Raw genomic sequence first — 15,681 nt, forward strand, 5'->3', positions numbered from 1 at the left:
ACAAAAAAAAAAAATTGTTGCTTACAATTTTAATCATCTTACAAGAAAAACACTATAGTAATGCTAATTTCATATTGAAACAAATGTAAAAATCTAATGGTAAGAGAAGTAGCATTAGATGAAATATTGGATTTTTTTCACTGTCTTCTTTTGACTTTTTACATCTTCACCATTATCATCCCTGTGTTTTGCCTTAGGAAGTCATGAACAAAGATCACTCCATTAATACCTTTAAAATTAATTCTTGAATATTTAGTGAAATCAAACTGGTATATGTTTAACAGTAATTTATCATTTTTTTTACTTCTATTCATTAACCACATATTAGTAAGATTTATGATAAATTTTGAAAAAAATCATTGTTATGGGTGATTTGACTTCTTCCACAGAAATTTTGTTTAGTAATACTTTGAAGAATAGCATAGGTTTTATAGTTTTACATTATATACCTTTAAAGGTTATACAATTTTTTCAGAAAAGAAAAATATATACAAAGAAAATTTTCCTTTGGTTAAACAAAACTTTAAAAAGGAGTTGGGTTACTTTGTTTCTCATTGGTGCTAAAAGTTACAAAGAGACTTGTAAAATCAACAATAGGGCAAAAGTTGAATTAACATCATTTAAAATATGTCATATATATTTTCCTGATTAGAATAATAAAATATGCTAATGATAAATTATTTTAAAAATACAAAATATATTTTCTAAATAACAAAAATTTATAGCTTCACCCAGAGATAACATTGTAACCATTTTAGTTAATAGTATTCCCTACTACGTTTTTGGTTGTTTTTGCTGTTTATATATGTGTGTGTGCATGTGTATGTGTGTGTATGTTGAGATAATATACAAAGCTGTTTGTATCCTTGTTTGGCAACCTACAGGTTTCCTTTGAATCAATATCTGTTGACTACCTGGGTATTGTCAGCATTCACCTACAAATCTTAAACAGAAAAGCGAGCCTCTAAAAATGTTTTATTCTTTGCCATGACTATTCAAATACACTTCTTTTAGACTGGGAAAAGATATTTACCTGCTCCTATTGGTGGATGCTCTAAGTATAAGAGCTGAATTTTCTTTCCCTGGATAATATAAACAACCCGTGAATTCTTAATCTTGCTAGAAGCTGAACATAAAAGATTATATATAATCCTCAGGGTATACTGTTCCTAGTGTTCTTTCAGCCCTTTCTTCTAACTAGCTTCAAATCTCATTGTCCATTCCCTATTGTACAGGCTGTATTGAAGTATTGGGAGTTGTATACTCTTTAATGGATATAGAATGAGACGGCATGGGAAAAAGAGAGACAGCTTTACTTCCTCAGGAAGCCATTATGTGAAATAGAGGAGTGACTGGCAGCCTTCCTGGCCAGCAAACTAGGTCCCAGATCTCTGATATAGGGGAATACAGTGTATGGTTTCTAGAAGTATCCTCCCATTTCCTCTCAAGTCAGATTAATGTATTAGGAGTTTAGATGCTAGTCACTAAATATCTTTCAATCTAACCAGCTGCCCTAAGTCATCCCTCCCAGTAATCATTTCAATTAAATTTTATTCAGAATGTAAAATGTTTCTCCATCAGTTCTCTAAGATGAATATATGCTAATGCTCTGGAAAATTATAAATACCGCTCTCAGTACATTGATTATAAGCAAAATACTATTAAGTTTCAAATCTGTAGCCATCATTCTGGCATTAACTGCTATGCATGTCAACCAAATGTGCACAAAGCAGTTGGATGTTTTATGAACTGTCATACTCAAGGTAACTAAGCACATGCCCTGTACACTCTAACTCCACATAACTATATTTGGCTCATAATGCTTCCATTTGTTTTCTTTAATAAATGCTTATTGGTCAACTCCTGTGTACAAGAAAACACTGTGTTAGGGGCTGAGTGGATGAGGTGACATAAACTGAATAAGAAACAGATAGATACACAAGTAATACAGAACATCGAAGAGAGGAGAAGGAGGATAAATTAATAGAAGGTATGCCCAAGTGGTTAAGAGAGTTCTGAACTTACATTGCCTAAATTTGAATTCTTAATCACTTTACTCATTCTATGACCTTAGGGAGAAAAATAAAGAGATGTTTAATTACAACAAATGTAGAGAGAGAGTCAGACTTCAGAAGCACTCGGCTAAACAATTCAAAAGCATATTATTCCTCAAGTTACCTAGTTTGCATGGTTTTTTCATGCCATTCTTGGAGGAAACAGCAACTTCTGCACCTGGTTTTCATATCTTCAGAGGACATCATAAATTTTCAGATATAACACGAGTAAAATCAGTTTCAGAATTGTCTTGCTAGAAAGATTCAGGTGTCAGAAAAACATTCAAGTTTTTATATTTTGAAGATCATAAACAGTGTAATTCTGTAACTTTCAGATTTTTTTTTTTAAGATGCAAAATATTCTGTTCCTTCAGACATTGTAAAGTGCTTAATCATATTAGAAGCAGGGCAAAAGTGTCATTTTGTGCTTCTACCTCTCCTGAATTGTTTTTCTGCTTCTAATATCTACTCATTTAAGTTCACCTTTATACTTCTTCAGAATCATCTTTCTAAATTCATCTTATAATGTCAGTTCCCTCTGAAAAAAATCTCACCTAAATCCATATAGTCACATGCAGATGTCAAAACTCTTTAGCTAGATACCAACAAAATCTAAAGTTGACCCACTTTACCTTGATCATCCCCCAGCATTTCCTTACTTTTCATCCTATTTCCTCTTAGTAAAAACTCCTGTTACTCCACTAACAATGATCTTTTTAAGGTCACAATGATATTTATTTGTCAAGTCCAATAGTCTATTTTCTGTCCTTATGTTATAAGACATTGTCTCTGTATTTAACAGCACCAATCATCTTTTATCCTTCAAACCTCTTATTATCATGGTTTCCCTAATTCCAGTGTCCTGGATTTCCTTTTATTTGTAAGTAACAGTCATAGAATTTGCTCTTTTCTTCTACTAGTCCCTTACATGTTATTGCTTCCCAGGTTCCAAATCAGAGTGTCCAGTCCATATCTCCAGTAACCTGGTGTACATTCCTATATGGAAGCTCTACAAGCATCCGAAGCATCAGCTAACTACATAATCTCCACCTTACAATTCCTTTCTTTGGCTCCACCAGCCTAAAATTATTTGGATCTACTATACATAAGTTCCTAGCTCACTTGGCAGAGGCACCATTTACCCAGTCATCCACACTAAAATCTTGGAACTTAACCATTTTTCTTTCCTTTTTCTCACGCATCATGGGTCACTAGACAATTTTTCCACTCAGTGTTTTTCGCATCCATTCCCTCCTCCTCATCTCTGCGGCCACTGACCTACTTCAGATACCCATCATCTCTTCCATTTATAGTCTCCTAATTGGACTCTTCTCTGGTCTCACCATCCTTAAACCCATCCTCCTAAAATCTCCCAACCAAATTATTCTATTTAAACTTTAACTCTCATGATGTCACTTCCTATTCTATGTAAACAACTAGAATTCCTTGGAGATAAGTTTTAATTACATTAACTCTCTAAGATTTTGAGTCTTGTTTGTAAAAGTCTTTCGACCTATATAGCAGGTCCAACCTTCTTATCATACCCCTTATCCTTGTCTCTGATCATACCAAGCTTAGAATGTTCTCCTGGAAATTTTGGCTCCACCAGCCTAAAATTATTTGGATCTACTATACATAATACTTTGTTTTTGTTTTTATTTCCACTGTGCCTTGTTTTGTACTATTTTATTCCTCTGAAATATGTTCTTTATCAATGATAGCAAGCCCTATGCTTGATTTGGCTGTCGTAGTCATGTATTAACTGGAGCCCAGCCTCATTTCAAGAACTTTTCCTTGACCCTCCTCACCAGGCTACAATACACATTCAAACTTGGTGCCTCATAGCCCTTTGTTATATTTTTCTTTCTCATAATTTTCTCATAATTGTATTACTTCTTGTGTGTCTGATTCTCCCACTAGTCTATAAGTCAATTAATTACTGTATATTCAATGCCTAATCCAGTGTCTGGCAATCAGACAAGTTTAATAAATATTTATCGAACCAAATTCTAGTAACACTAAACTCTTCTCTTCCGTGGCCATTACATAAATTCTAATCCCCTTAGATCTTGGCTCAGATTCTTTACTCTGGCTTCTCCTCGAGAGGGCTCACCACTAGTGAACTCAGCCTATCCTTTGTACCTTTTTCCTCCATCTCTAGGATTCACTCCTCTATCCTATGGTCCACTCAAACCTTTAGTTACTTCTGTAAAAGCATTTTCTCTCATATGACAGAAATAGGGTTTAATGTGTGTGCCTCTCAACTAGGGTATGCAATTTTAAAATACCAGAACCAGATTTTAATCAACTCTAGATCCCTACCATAAAGAATACTCCCAGAAATGTAGTAAACATTTAGTCACTGAAGGGAGACTAATTCTGGCTAGATGCCTTTAATAAAAAAATGTGGATGAAAGGTTAAAGAATAGGAAAACAGAATAAATTTGAATTCTATTTCTCATCAATTCTAATAGAAAGCATTATAATTCTACTATTTGGCTATAAATTCAAATGATTTTTTTGTTTAAAGTGTGAACAGTATATTTTCACTGTTTTTCTATTTTTTTCTGAATAATATATATTAACATCAATGATAAATGCATAGCAAGGATTTCATTAAACTAGAAAACTCACAATTAATGACATTTATGTATATATGGCTTTGACTATATTATCCATAAATATTCATATTAACTCACAAGTTATTAAACTTTTTATTTTGGTTATAAAACATTGCCTTGGGGTACCAAAAACACAATTTCATAGGACATTTTTATCATTAAAATACTGGCTTAACCAACTCAAAGTGTAAAATAGGCAAAGCTTGGTTGTTGATCTACACAGTCCTTCCATACTACACCTATTTCCCTCTCAGATGGCTTCAATAATCACATCATCTTCAATATAAAACTTTCTGTTTTACTCATAAAATGCACACTGTGAGCACCTTAAGCAGAATATTCATGTTTCGCCATTACTTCTCCTTAAAGTATCTGCAAAACTATTGCTGCCACCCTAATCAGGCACCAAAAATCACAGGGTGACAGCTACATGAGGTAAAGACTAAGTACCATGCTTGCATTAGGAGGGCATCAGTCCTTTTTTAAAACTAAGATTAAGATTTTTCATTCTGGTGACCTCCCGTTAAATAGATAATGCATGCTCAGGACAATAAACTTCTGGTCTTTGAATTTCTTAGCAGTCGATTTTAACAATTGATGTTTTTATATTTCTTGTTCTCCCAAGTTTGGATATTTCCTTTTGCTATCTCCCCTTACATTTAGACATTGCCTGGTCGGCAACTTGGATCTGACAGATCTAATTACCTGTGAATTGTTGGGGGGAAAATGTGATGCCATAGTGCTAGGATATTTTTTAAGTTTCTGCCTTTAATATATTTATATTATTTGTAATATTCTTAATAGATATTAACCATAATTAATTTAGTGTATAATAAAGTCAAAATATCTATCATTTACCTAAAAAAAAAGAAGCAGAGATCATCTTATTCCAGGGTTAAATTACACAAATTATGTAACTGTCATGACATTATTGTTCATGATCCTCAAAGATCCATGTTTAAGACTTTAACCTACTTTTATTAACTAATATCATGACAAGCGAGGGTAGTACCCTGGCTGAGATCTAAGAGAAGCCACCATTTGCAGAACAACCATCCATTTCTTTTGAGGTACCACTAAGGGCGTTTATTTGTGTATGTACACTCTGTATTCAGTAATACAACATCCATTGATGGCTGGGTGGAGGATAAATTACTAAGATATGAGAGCAACATAGGTTCAGGTTATACACTGAAAACGTATTTCTTCCATGTGTATTTTATCTTTCAACTTTTATCGTAAGCTGTGCTATCACTTTTCAAGACTTTCGTTATGGTTCAAACGAAATGAATTTTCTTGACAGAAGTAACAGAATTGAGCACTTATTGCTTCTGAAGTCTGTGTATAATACTATTCAAGTTTAAAAGTAGTGAGCTTTAAGTATAAAGCTGGCATAATTCATTTACTCCTCACTATTCCTCTGTTTGCTTAATTAAGTCCTGGTTTTAGCAAAATTCTTGGAAAACAGATCTGCTTATGGAAGATAATTCCTCTATGACTAAAGTTCACAAAGTGGACTCAAGGCAGATGTTAAGTCCACTTGTTCAATCAATGTGCAATGCAAAGAGGACCTCCTGCTTCATCCATGTGGGAGGAATACAAGTGCGAAAGAACACTCTGGTTGATATATAGCATTTCAGGAACTAATTTGGGACATAGTTTCTAGAAAAGAGATTCCTGTGTTATTGCTTCCCAACAGTGCTAGACTCCACTGGAAATTGTACTTCTCGTGTGTACACACAACATTCTCAAAGTTGAAAGAGTTTATACACACATCCCTGTGGCAAATCACATTCTCATTAAGCCACTTCACATTTGTAAAGTGAGACATTTTTTTATAGGCAGAAATTGCTTTCCCTTTTAATTAGAGATTATGGGAGTTTTCTCTCTTTTTCATAGATGTAGTTGAGGAATTATTTAATTGCTGATGTTAGAGAATGTGCTGTTACATGAATTAATTTATGTTTTAAAAGTACTTAATGTTTGTCTTGCAGGCACTTTTCATGTCTGTCTTCTAAATACATGTGTCCTGGTGTACCTGCTGTCATGAGCACCTTGCTGGCAAATATAAATGCTTTCTATGCTCATACAACGGTTTCAACAAATGTACAGGTTTCAGCGTCAGATCGATTTGCTGCTACCAACTTTGGTGTAAGTATTGTTTCATTAAATTTAAAATTTCTAATAGCTTATAGAAGTTACATTTTCAAAAAACATTGGATTCCAGATATTCTTGGAATCTTATTGCAGAAGGTATATCTTAGGGAATATCTCAGTATAAACAGGGTAATGCTGAATTTCATGTGAACCATATTCAGTGAAATAACTTTGACAATCAATAGGCATCTTTATTAGATTAACTCTCCACATCTTGAATGACTTTGGGGGGAATAAGTCTCAATACACTTATTGAGAGTATTGGTATTTTATAGGAAATTCTTCATGTATGCAAACTTGGGATCCAGCATTGTAGACACTATTCCCAGGTAGATGTTAGCTTGGTTGACTTCTCTGTAGCCTATTAGGCTTCATTTGCACTTCCTATTGGTTCCTTCTCGTCCTGATGGAAAGTGACACATGTTCTAAGTAAAAAATAACAAGTGTGTAAAGAGTCTAAGAGAACACTCTGTACCTAAGTAAGGATGTCCACCTTCAAATGCATCGAGAACACATTGGAAAGTAGAAATGCAGGGATCCTAAGAAGTCTCAAGTATTTATCTACTGCACCTGTCTCTGGATCTCATTCTCCATAAGCATAATTTAAATTGAAATTGACAAGACAAGAAATAAGATATAAATACCAGAAATCCCAGTAAAGTGATGAAGATCTAAACTAAATATTAGTGGAGATAGAGAAGGAAGGAAAATTTTTAGAGCTTTTTAGGACATAAATCAACACCGCTTGCTGTTTTTAGGGATGTAGACAGTGATGGAAAGGGAAAAATTCCTGGAAAGATTCCCAAGGTTTGGGGCAGGGCAACTGCTTAGGCCAGTAGCTCTGTTCAATATCCTTGTGAGACAAGCTTTTTTTTTTTTCCTCAATTTTTTAATGGAAGAAAATAAGATCCACTGTAGAAAAGTGATTTCCATGATACCATAGTTCCTTTTCCCACTGAACTTCCAACTTGGTTAACTGAATATATTTTTGTTATTGATTGTGCTATTAGAAATCAAATTTTGGGGCACAAAACCCAGCAAAATAAAACGATGTAAAATCAGTAGGGGAAAAAAATGTGCTGCTTTGCTTACTCTTTTCCTGTCCTTTTCATTTAAAAGAAAATGCATGTGAGGTCTGTAAGATGAGTTGGAATGAATCAAAGGAAAAAGTAAATGTCATGGCCAAATAAATACTAATAGGGGAAAACACTGTCTGAGTTAGGAGTCATGGGGTTTAAGTTTGTACTTGAAATTAGCAAGTCAATTCAGTCATTTAAGCCTCAGTTTCTCAATCTGCTCAAGGAAGATTATAATTATTGCTTTAACATGTTTCTCAAATTTAAGATGAAAATGAAATGAGGTAAAAGATAGTAAGCCAGTTTATAAAGTGATCTATAAATATAAGATATGAGGATTTTATCCTTCCTGCCCTGCCTACAGTATAAACAGTCAGCATTAGCTATTTTTGTTAGACCAATTGACTCTTGTAAGATCTGGGATCAAAGAATATTCTCTAATGGACTCAAGAAAATACCATTATACCAATACCAGATCACAGAACAGTTTTGTTATAAAAACCTCCTCTTGGTAACAGTAGTCATTGTCTTGGGATTTTACTTGTAACATAAAGCATTCAGTGTTATGAAATAGTTTTGCCTTTATGATTCTGCCTGGGTACATTGTACAGAATAAGCCAACTTTGCAGAACACTGAGGCTTTTTACCACTGAGAAAGATGTGTATATTTGATTAATATCCACCATAAAAGCTACCTGGAGGAAAATGAGATAGCATGCTCCTTTACTTCATGCTGACCTAAAGAAGAGAAATCAAATTAATTTCAGTACTTTTCAGTGTTTCAGTGGCAACATGGTTATAATAAACTTTGTTTTTTAAATCAAATAGCTTATTATAGAAGAGAGTCAAAAATCTTTCTTCAAACTACATCTGGATAAATATGAGTTGGTATGCAAATGTTACCATACTTTACCTATTGAAAATAATGCTATCTGCACAATCAAATATATCTAAGTGTAATGTCTCCCACCTCCACTTTAGGGCCTAAATTTCTTATTTACCTGATTTCTGAAGCTGATACTGTCACTTTTGACTTAGGAGCATCATTGACTTCTTTATCCTTTTCAAAGGGGTAACCCAGATATGTTTCTCCAAAAAAGTAAGCCAGTGTACAAAGCTATTTTTTTAACCTATGAGGATTATGAAACAAATTCAGACTTTTTCTGTACAGGTGTTATTTGAAGACATGGTTTTGATGAAATTATTTAAGAATAAAATGAAAGGGACAGAATCCTTGGGTACAGAGCGGAAGGGCAATCAAAGTTTGCTGAGGAAAATAGTTAATGAAATTAAATGAAAATAATAATACAATATTATGAAAGACAAGGTCAACTATTTTGAGAAAAGAGGAGTACATAACATCAGCTGTTGCAAAATGTTCAAATGGGGAAAGAAATGAGTCCATGGGATTTGGTAATTAAGAAGTCATTGCTTAATGAAGCAGGTGAAGTTGAAGCATAATTTCATAGCAATCTCAATGAATGACATCGATGAATTACTGTGTAAAGTGGGTTCATTTATTCACTAAAATATAATGCAATCATTAAAAGTCAAATTTTTAAGGACAAGTTTATATATTTGAGCAATGCCCATGATAAAATGGTAAATGAAAAAATGATACAAAACTCTTATAAATAGGATCGGAAGAAAAGGCACTAAAGTGCCAGTGGTATAATCATCCAGTGGGATAGCACTATTTTGTTGTTTTTGTTTTGTATTTATACAAAAACTGTAAAATTTTTTATGTTGTATTAATTTTATAAGAAAATATGAAAAAAGAATAAAAGTTGGTGAAGGAATAGAGTATTTAGTTAAGAAACTTAAATGAAAAGGGGAAAAGAGAGATTGGTCAAGTGTGAGAAGGTTTTGTCATGAAAACAGATTTTATTTTCATTGTTGAGTAGAGTCGACATTTTTTATTATTTAATAAGATAAATTTGAACGTGTTTATAAATTGTTGGGAAAGAAACTACTCGCAAGAGTGAAGCTGCACACTTATCAGATGGAGGATAAGTGATGCATTAACATCCCAGAGGAGAAAGAAGAAAATGCAATGGAGAGGACAGAAGGAGACACATTCTTTGGAATAAGAAAGGACCAGTTCTATTTTGAAATTTGAGGAGACAGTGTAGGAGTCCTTGCAGAAAATGCTAAGCTTTTGATATGGAAATGAAAAATTGGGGGAGTCTATACCCTATTTCTCTAATCTTTTCTATGGTTGTCTATAAGGATAAGAAATGCTTATCTGCAAGACAAGGGCTATGATACAGATGCATGAGGTGAAGGAGTTAGGGAAAGGTTTGGATAAGCTACTGAAGGTAATAGAAAGAGGAATACTTCACGACCATGGAAGAGGAATTCCTGGAAAAGCCGAAGGTCTCATTTGATACTGGGAAGCATAAGTTTGTTGCCACAACAATTCATGTGGCTGTGAGATTTTCTCAGAATTTCTCAGCATTCTGATCCTAAGAAGTCTCAAGTATTTATTTACTGCACCTGTCTCTGGAACTCATTCTCCATAAGCACAATTAAATTGAAATTGACAAGATAGGAAATAGGATATACATACCAGAAATTCCAGTAAAGTGATGAAGATCTAAACTAAGAATTAGTAGAGATTGACTCTAGGTTGAAATTTTGCAAAAAAAAAAAAAAAAAAGCAATGAAAAGGTAAAGGAGTTAGTATATAGATTATCACGTCAAGAGAAAAGTTGAAGAGATTCACCATGGGTTCTGGTGATAAGTGACACCCTGATAGAGAGAGAAAGAAGCAAAAGATTTTGTTAGAAAAATTATATTTTATAAGATTTTAAAGGGGAAGTCTGAATCCTAAAATGTAGCTCTGGGAGTAGATTATTGAAAATTGAGTGTAGAACAGTGGTGTATTAGAGCTTCTTTATACCTTCTCATGATAAGTGATTACCAAATTTTCAGAAATATTGCAAACTGGTCATTGAACAAAGCCACCCTTGAAACTGGAAATGTAGAGAGTACTTACATCATGGAAATTAACAAATGTTAAATATCAAGGCTTTCTTCTTTTGGAGAGATGATTTAGCAGCACGCCATTGAGTGTGAAGTTGTTTGGAGTCAAGAAGATCAAAGAACTTTATTGGATAGAACATCTCCATGGGTGTTGAAAACACCATGGGTAGATCAAAGGTTGGAAAGGGAGAAAACTCCATGAAGTGGGGGTCGATATTTCAACTTCAATAAAAAGTCTTTAGGAAACGTATTTAGTGAGTTATCTTAAGACAAAAATAGCAAGTTCATTATTAGTAAAAATGATGTTTATCTAGCTCCATATTTTTTTTTCTTGAGCACATACACCCTCTTTGACACAGGCAGTACAGGCAAAAACAAACACACTAATAAACATTTTTGGCTTTTTTTGTTCACTTATTCAAATGCATGTATGTGACACTTCATGTAAGGCACTATGGCAGGTAGTGGAGGCACTGGAAGATGTTGACCTCTACTGTCAGGGCCTTATACTCTAATGGAGTAGTCATATAACTATGCATAATAATAGCCACAAATCTCTCTTAAAATAATTTAAGTGCAAAGGAGTTTATACTTATATATTTGCTTTGAGACTGAAGAAAAGCAAGTGATTAATTCTAGAACTTCAGAGGCTCAAGGAAGCTTAACAAAAGGTACAGAGCTTTTACGGATGAGTAATATTTTTCAAAGTCGAAGAAGTAGTAGAAAAACTGCCTTGGGCTTAGGAAGACATTCGAGTAAAGAAAAGGGAAGTAAAGATGCAAAATGAATTCAAAGAAATTTATGTAAGGTAGTCTGCCTACCGAATATGGCAGGCAGAATAAAAGAAAGAACTATAAGAGGAGGAAGCTGTGTTATTAGATTAACATTAATTGTTGAGAGCCTTTAACGCCCATTAAGATGTCTGGACTTCATTCTTGAGGAATAGGGTATAATTTGATAGAATTTTCGATTTAGAGAGATCACTGCGTAAGAGAAATATTACAAAGGAGAGAGAAAGTTTGTTTATCAGAGTTCATTTGTAGTCGTAGAACCCATCCAGGCAACTTTAAGTAGAAGGAGATTTGGCACAGGGAATTAAATGCTTACAGTATCATCTGAAGGATGGGAAAAGGATCCTTCTGTAATAATTCCTAAAATATTACAGTGAAACATTTGCAAGGGAAGCTATGAGTGTTCTTACTGTCAGGAAGGTGAAGAATCATAAGGCTACTTCTACTGCCAATGCAAATGTCTTTTTAAAAACCACAAAGCTAGTGATCAGAGACTGAGAAACAAATGTCTCCAGGACTTAGCAGCAGAAGTAAATATCAAGAAGAAAGAAATGGGACTCCTGGTCATGTCTGCTTTCCAAAGGTAGCAGTGCACATATATTGAATAGGCATAAACTAAGATAATTGCAGAAATCTATCTGCAAAAGAGTTTGAGGAATAGAGTATTTAGTTTTCTAGTCTCAAAACTACAGGAAGCCATACTGAAGAAAGGAGGAATTAGTAAGCCAGTTCTTGGTACTGCACACAGGAGGACTAGGTGGAAATTTAGTAAGAGGGCTGATACACCAGCCCTAGCAAGACAAAGTGATGCTGCATCTGGACAGTAGTTTAGAGAAAATTAAGTGTGACAAAGGAGAGACTGAATGTGGGAAACATTTTAGAAGAGACTGTTTCTTTATGATTTGCCAAGTAATTAGTTCTGGAAGAGGAGAATCTAGTTTTTGTGCGGCCTAAACCTTGTACAATTTTATGAGACTGCCTTTAATAAGAATACAAAATTGTAAATTAAAAATTTGATGTAAAATTAATATTTCTAATAAAAATCAATCACTAAGGATTATAAATTATTATAATAAGACAAACTGCACAAATATTATGAATTCCTGAAAAACATAATATTTTTATTCATTAACTGCCTGACACCTTCATAAAGAGTTTTTTCTGTAGTTTTTGAGTACAGATACTGGATTGCTTTTTCATATGACAAAAACTCTAAAATACCATTTTTATTGGAAAAAAAGATAATTCACTTTTTTCTAGCAGAACTAACCAAACCTTTCAAATTAATACATTAGAAAAGTTTATTTTACTTTTTTACTTCATTGATAATGCCACAAACATTTTAATGTCTTGCATCAAATTTGGGAAAATATTTATTATGATTTTTTCATGTGTGGTGTCAAAGCAAAAATTGCACTCAACAAAGTTAAAACAGTCAAGGAAGACTTTGTTTAAGGCCATTGTCCTAGGGAGAGAGGCCAGAGCTCACTCTGAGCTCTACTCCACTGAAACAAGAGATAGAATTTTTACCGTCTAGAATAAGCTAGAGGAAAAGTACCCGAGGATATTAGAGGAAATATTTCTCAATGAGATGTGTCCAGTATGTTGAAATGAGTTTGACAGTGTGTTTTTTTTCTGTGATTAGGGCATCTGTATTTGTTAATTGACCCATGGAAGTTAGTCTTCTATCCTCCCACAGAGGCTGGGAGATTGAGGATCTATCTCTCTGGTGAATAAATTTCAAAGCAGTGGCTCCCAGGTGCTTGAGGAAGACATTTCTGGGTTGTAAAACTGGCAAGAGGCTTTTAAAGAATTTACATTTTAAAGAGGCAGAGAAAGAATTCACAAGGATAAGCTTTCTAAAGAAAATGCTCTAAAAATGAAAGGAAGTCAGGACCTAGAGTCAGAAAGAAGACTAAAGTCTAGTCAAACTGAGGGAAACAGGAAGCTCTCTAGGTCAGTGAAAGTCAGCATCTCAGTGCTTTTTAAGTTTGCCTATAAAATGACTTTAAATACTCTTTGAATTAATAATATTTATTAATTTGTCATCAATAGAATCATTGCATGGCATTTTATAATTTTATGATATCTCTGTTGGTATCAGCATTAATTGCAAATCAACAAGAAATAAATTACCAATATTTTTATATGATAAATATTAATCATCAAAAATGATCAAAATATCCTATACATTACTTCTATTTGAAATGTTTCTGTTATTCAGTGACCGCTTTTGGTATGCTTTAGAAAAGAAGATTTTACAATTCGCTAGTCCAGGTCAGAATAATTTCTATCCTATTTTTGCAAATGCTACAAACACCTAAGATCAGGTAAACATATGACTAGACCTCCTCCCAGGAAAACTGAAGCAAGTGACAGACCCCAGATCTTAAGCATCATTACCTTCAGGTTTAAATCTACCCCTACTCTTGGAGTGATACTGAGAAAGGAATGGAAGAGAGAAGTTAAGGATGGTGCAGAAGTTTTTATACCCCTTCCTTATAAGAGTTTGCCCTTCCACAGTTCCCAGCACCTAGAGAAACTAAGAGTGTACTTGTGAAGTAGCAACTGCCTCCCCTTCTCAAAATCTCCCCTCTTCTCATGGGCCAAAACTACCCCACCAACTGGTTTTATATAGCCCGTGAGCTAAGAATGATTTGTACATTTTAAAATTATTTTTTAAAAATTATATAAAATTCAGATTTCAGTGTCTAGAAACAAAATTGGAAAACAAGCAGGCCCATTTGTTTATATATTGTTCTGGGAGGTATCGTGCTACAACACAGAGTTTAATAGTTGTGACAAGGACCACAAAGCTGAAAATATTTACTGTCTGGCTCTTTACAGTTTGTTGACCCCTGGTCTAGCATTACCCTTGTCAACTAAATATGTTTGAATTTTTGAAAACCAATAATACTGTATTATTGTTATTGATTTGGACACTACCAAATACCAGACATGTGTCATCCTTACCCAATGCAAAGAACTGAATAATACAGCAGATTCTGATACTGGGCATGACCCTCAGGGGAGCCATTTTTTAATCACCAGTTCTTTTATTCTTCAAATCACACCTTGCAGGTGGTGGGCCTCCCCTGCTCTTGCAAAGCCAATCTCACTCTAGTTAAATACAAATATGAAAGATAAAATTAAATTCCAAGCTGCCCTGCTGTTTAAAGGATCGCTATGAAAATTCAATCAGCAGTACACTTTTAATTTCACATCATCTGATATTGTCTGAAATTTTGTGACAACGAACCTGGCAGTTTTCTCCACAGTTTCTTATCTTCCTTGAATGTAAATTTTCCATCTGGTTACTGAAGGCCTAGGTAGGAAGACCAAATGTGTGATCTGTATCAGTCAGAATTATATTCGTCTGCAAGAAACAGACACCCAATTAAACAAACTTAAGATTTTTTCCCACATGTAACCTAAGTTCAGAGGTACTAAAAAAATTCAGAGCCAGTGTCACTGCTCAGGATTGTAATTTTTTGAAAGGGTGGGTAGACATGGCTAGAGTGAGGTATAGGGAGTGTTCCTAGCTTCTTGCTCCAACATTCTTATCATTCGTTTAGCTTTTCATCTCATAGCCACAGGGTGACTGTTTTACCTACTGTTATCTAGGCTGAGTTTAAGATGGGAAAAGGAGAGAAACACAAAGGGCAAATGTATAAAAGAAAATAAACAAAGTTATGTATCATTCTAATCCAACAAACACTGCCTGGCAAGCACTCTTTTAGAAGCTTTTCAAATAATCATTCATTGATAATATGCCAGCTGAGTCCATTCTCTTTAATAAACTATATTTATCTCATTGGCCTACACCATGCTACTTGGCCATTCCTAGAAGAAAAGAATTCTGGGAAGGGGGAAATTTCTTAATGTACACATTTGACTCATGAGGTTCTAATAGTGAGGAAGAGTGGAAGAATGGATATTGGACAACCAGAATAGTTGGTCTCAGTGTACATAACAGAGCCAGTGATTTGAGCCATAG

At 34.2% G+C, this 15,681-nt stretch overlaps 1 protein-coding gene across 5 annotated transcripts in view; it reads left to right on the forward strand.

The window, feature by feature from the left end:
- Positions 1 to 15,681, forward strand: part of UNC13C (unc-13 homolog C) — a 620,140-nt gene that overhangs the window by 390,564 nt on the left and 213,895 nt on the right. For all 5 annotated transcript variants that reach the window (XM_016153676.2, XM_016153674.2, XM_016153678.2 and 2 more), the window contains one exon: positions 6,670 to 6,826. In XM_016153676.2, the coding sequence (XP_016009162.2) occupies positions 6,670 to 6,826 (157 nt within the window). The remainder of the gene's footprint in view (positions 1 to 6,669; positions 6,827 to 15,681) is intronic.

The sequence above is a fragment of the Rousettus aegyptiacus genome, unplaced genomic scaffold (genome assembly GCF_014176215.1).
Source record: "Rousettus aegyptiacus isolate mRouAeg1 unplaced genomic scaffold, mRouAeg1.p scaffold_m13_p_3, whole genome shotgun sequence".
NCBI classification, from domain to species: domain Eukaryota; kingdom Metazoa; phylum Chordata; class Mammalia; order Chiroptera; family Pteropodidae; genus Rousettus; species Rousettus aegyptiacus.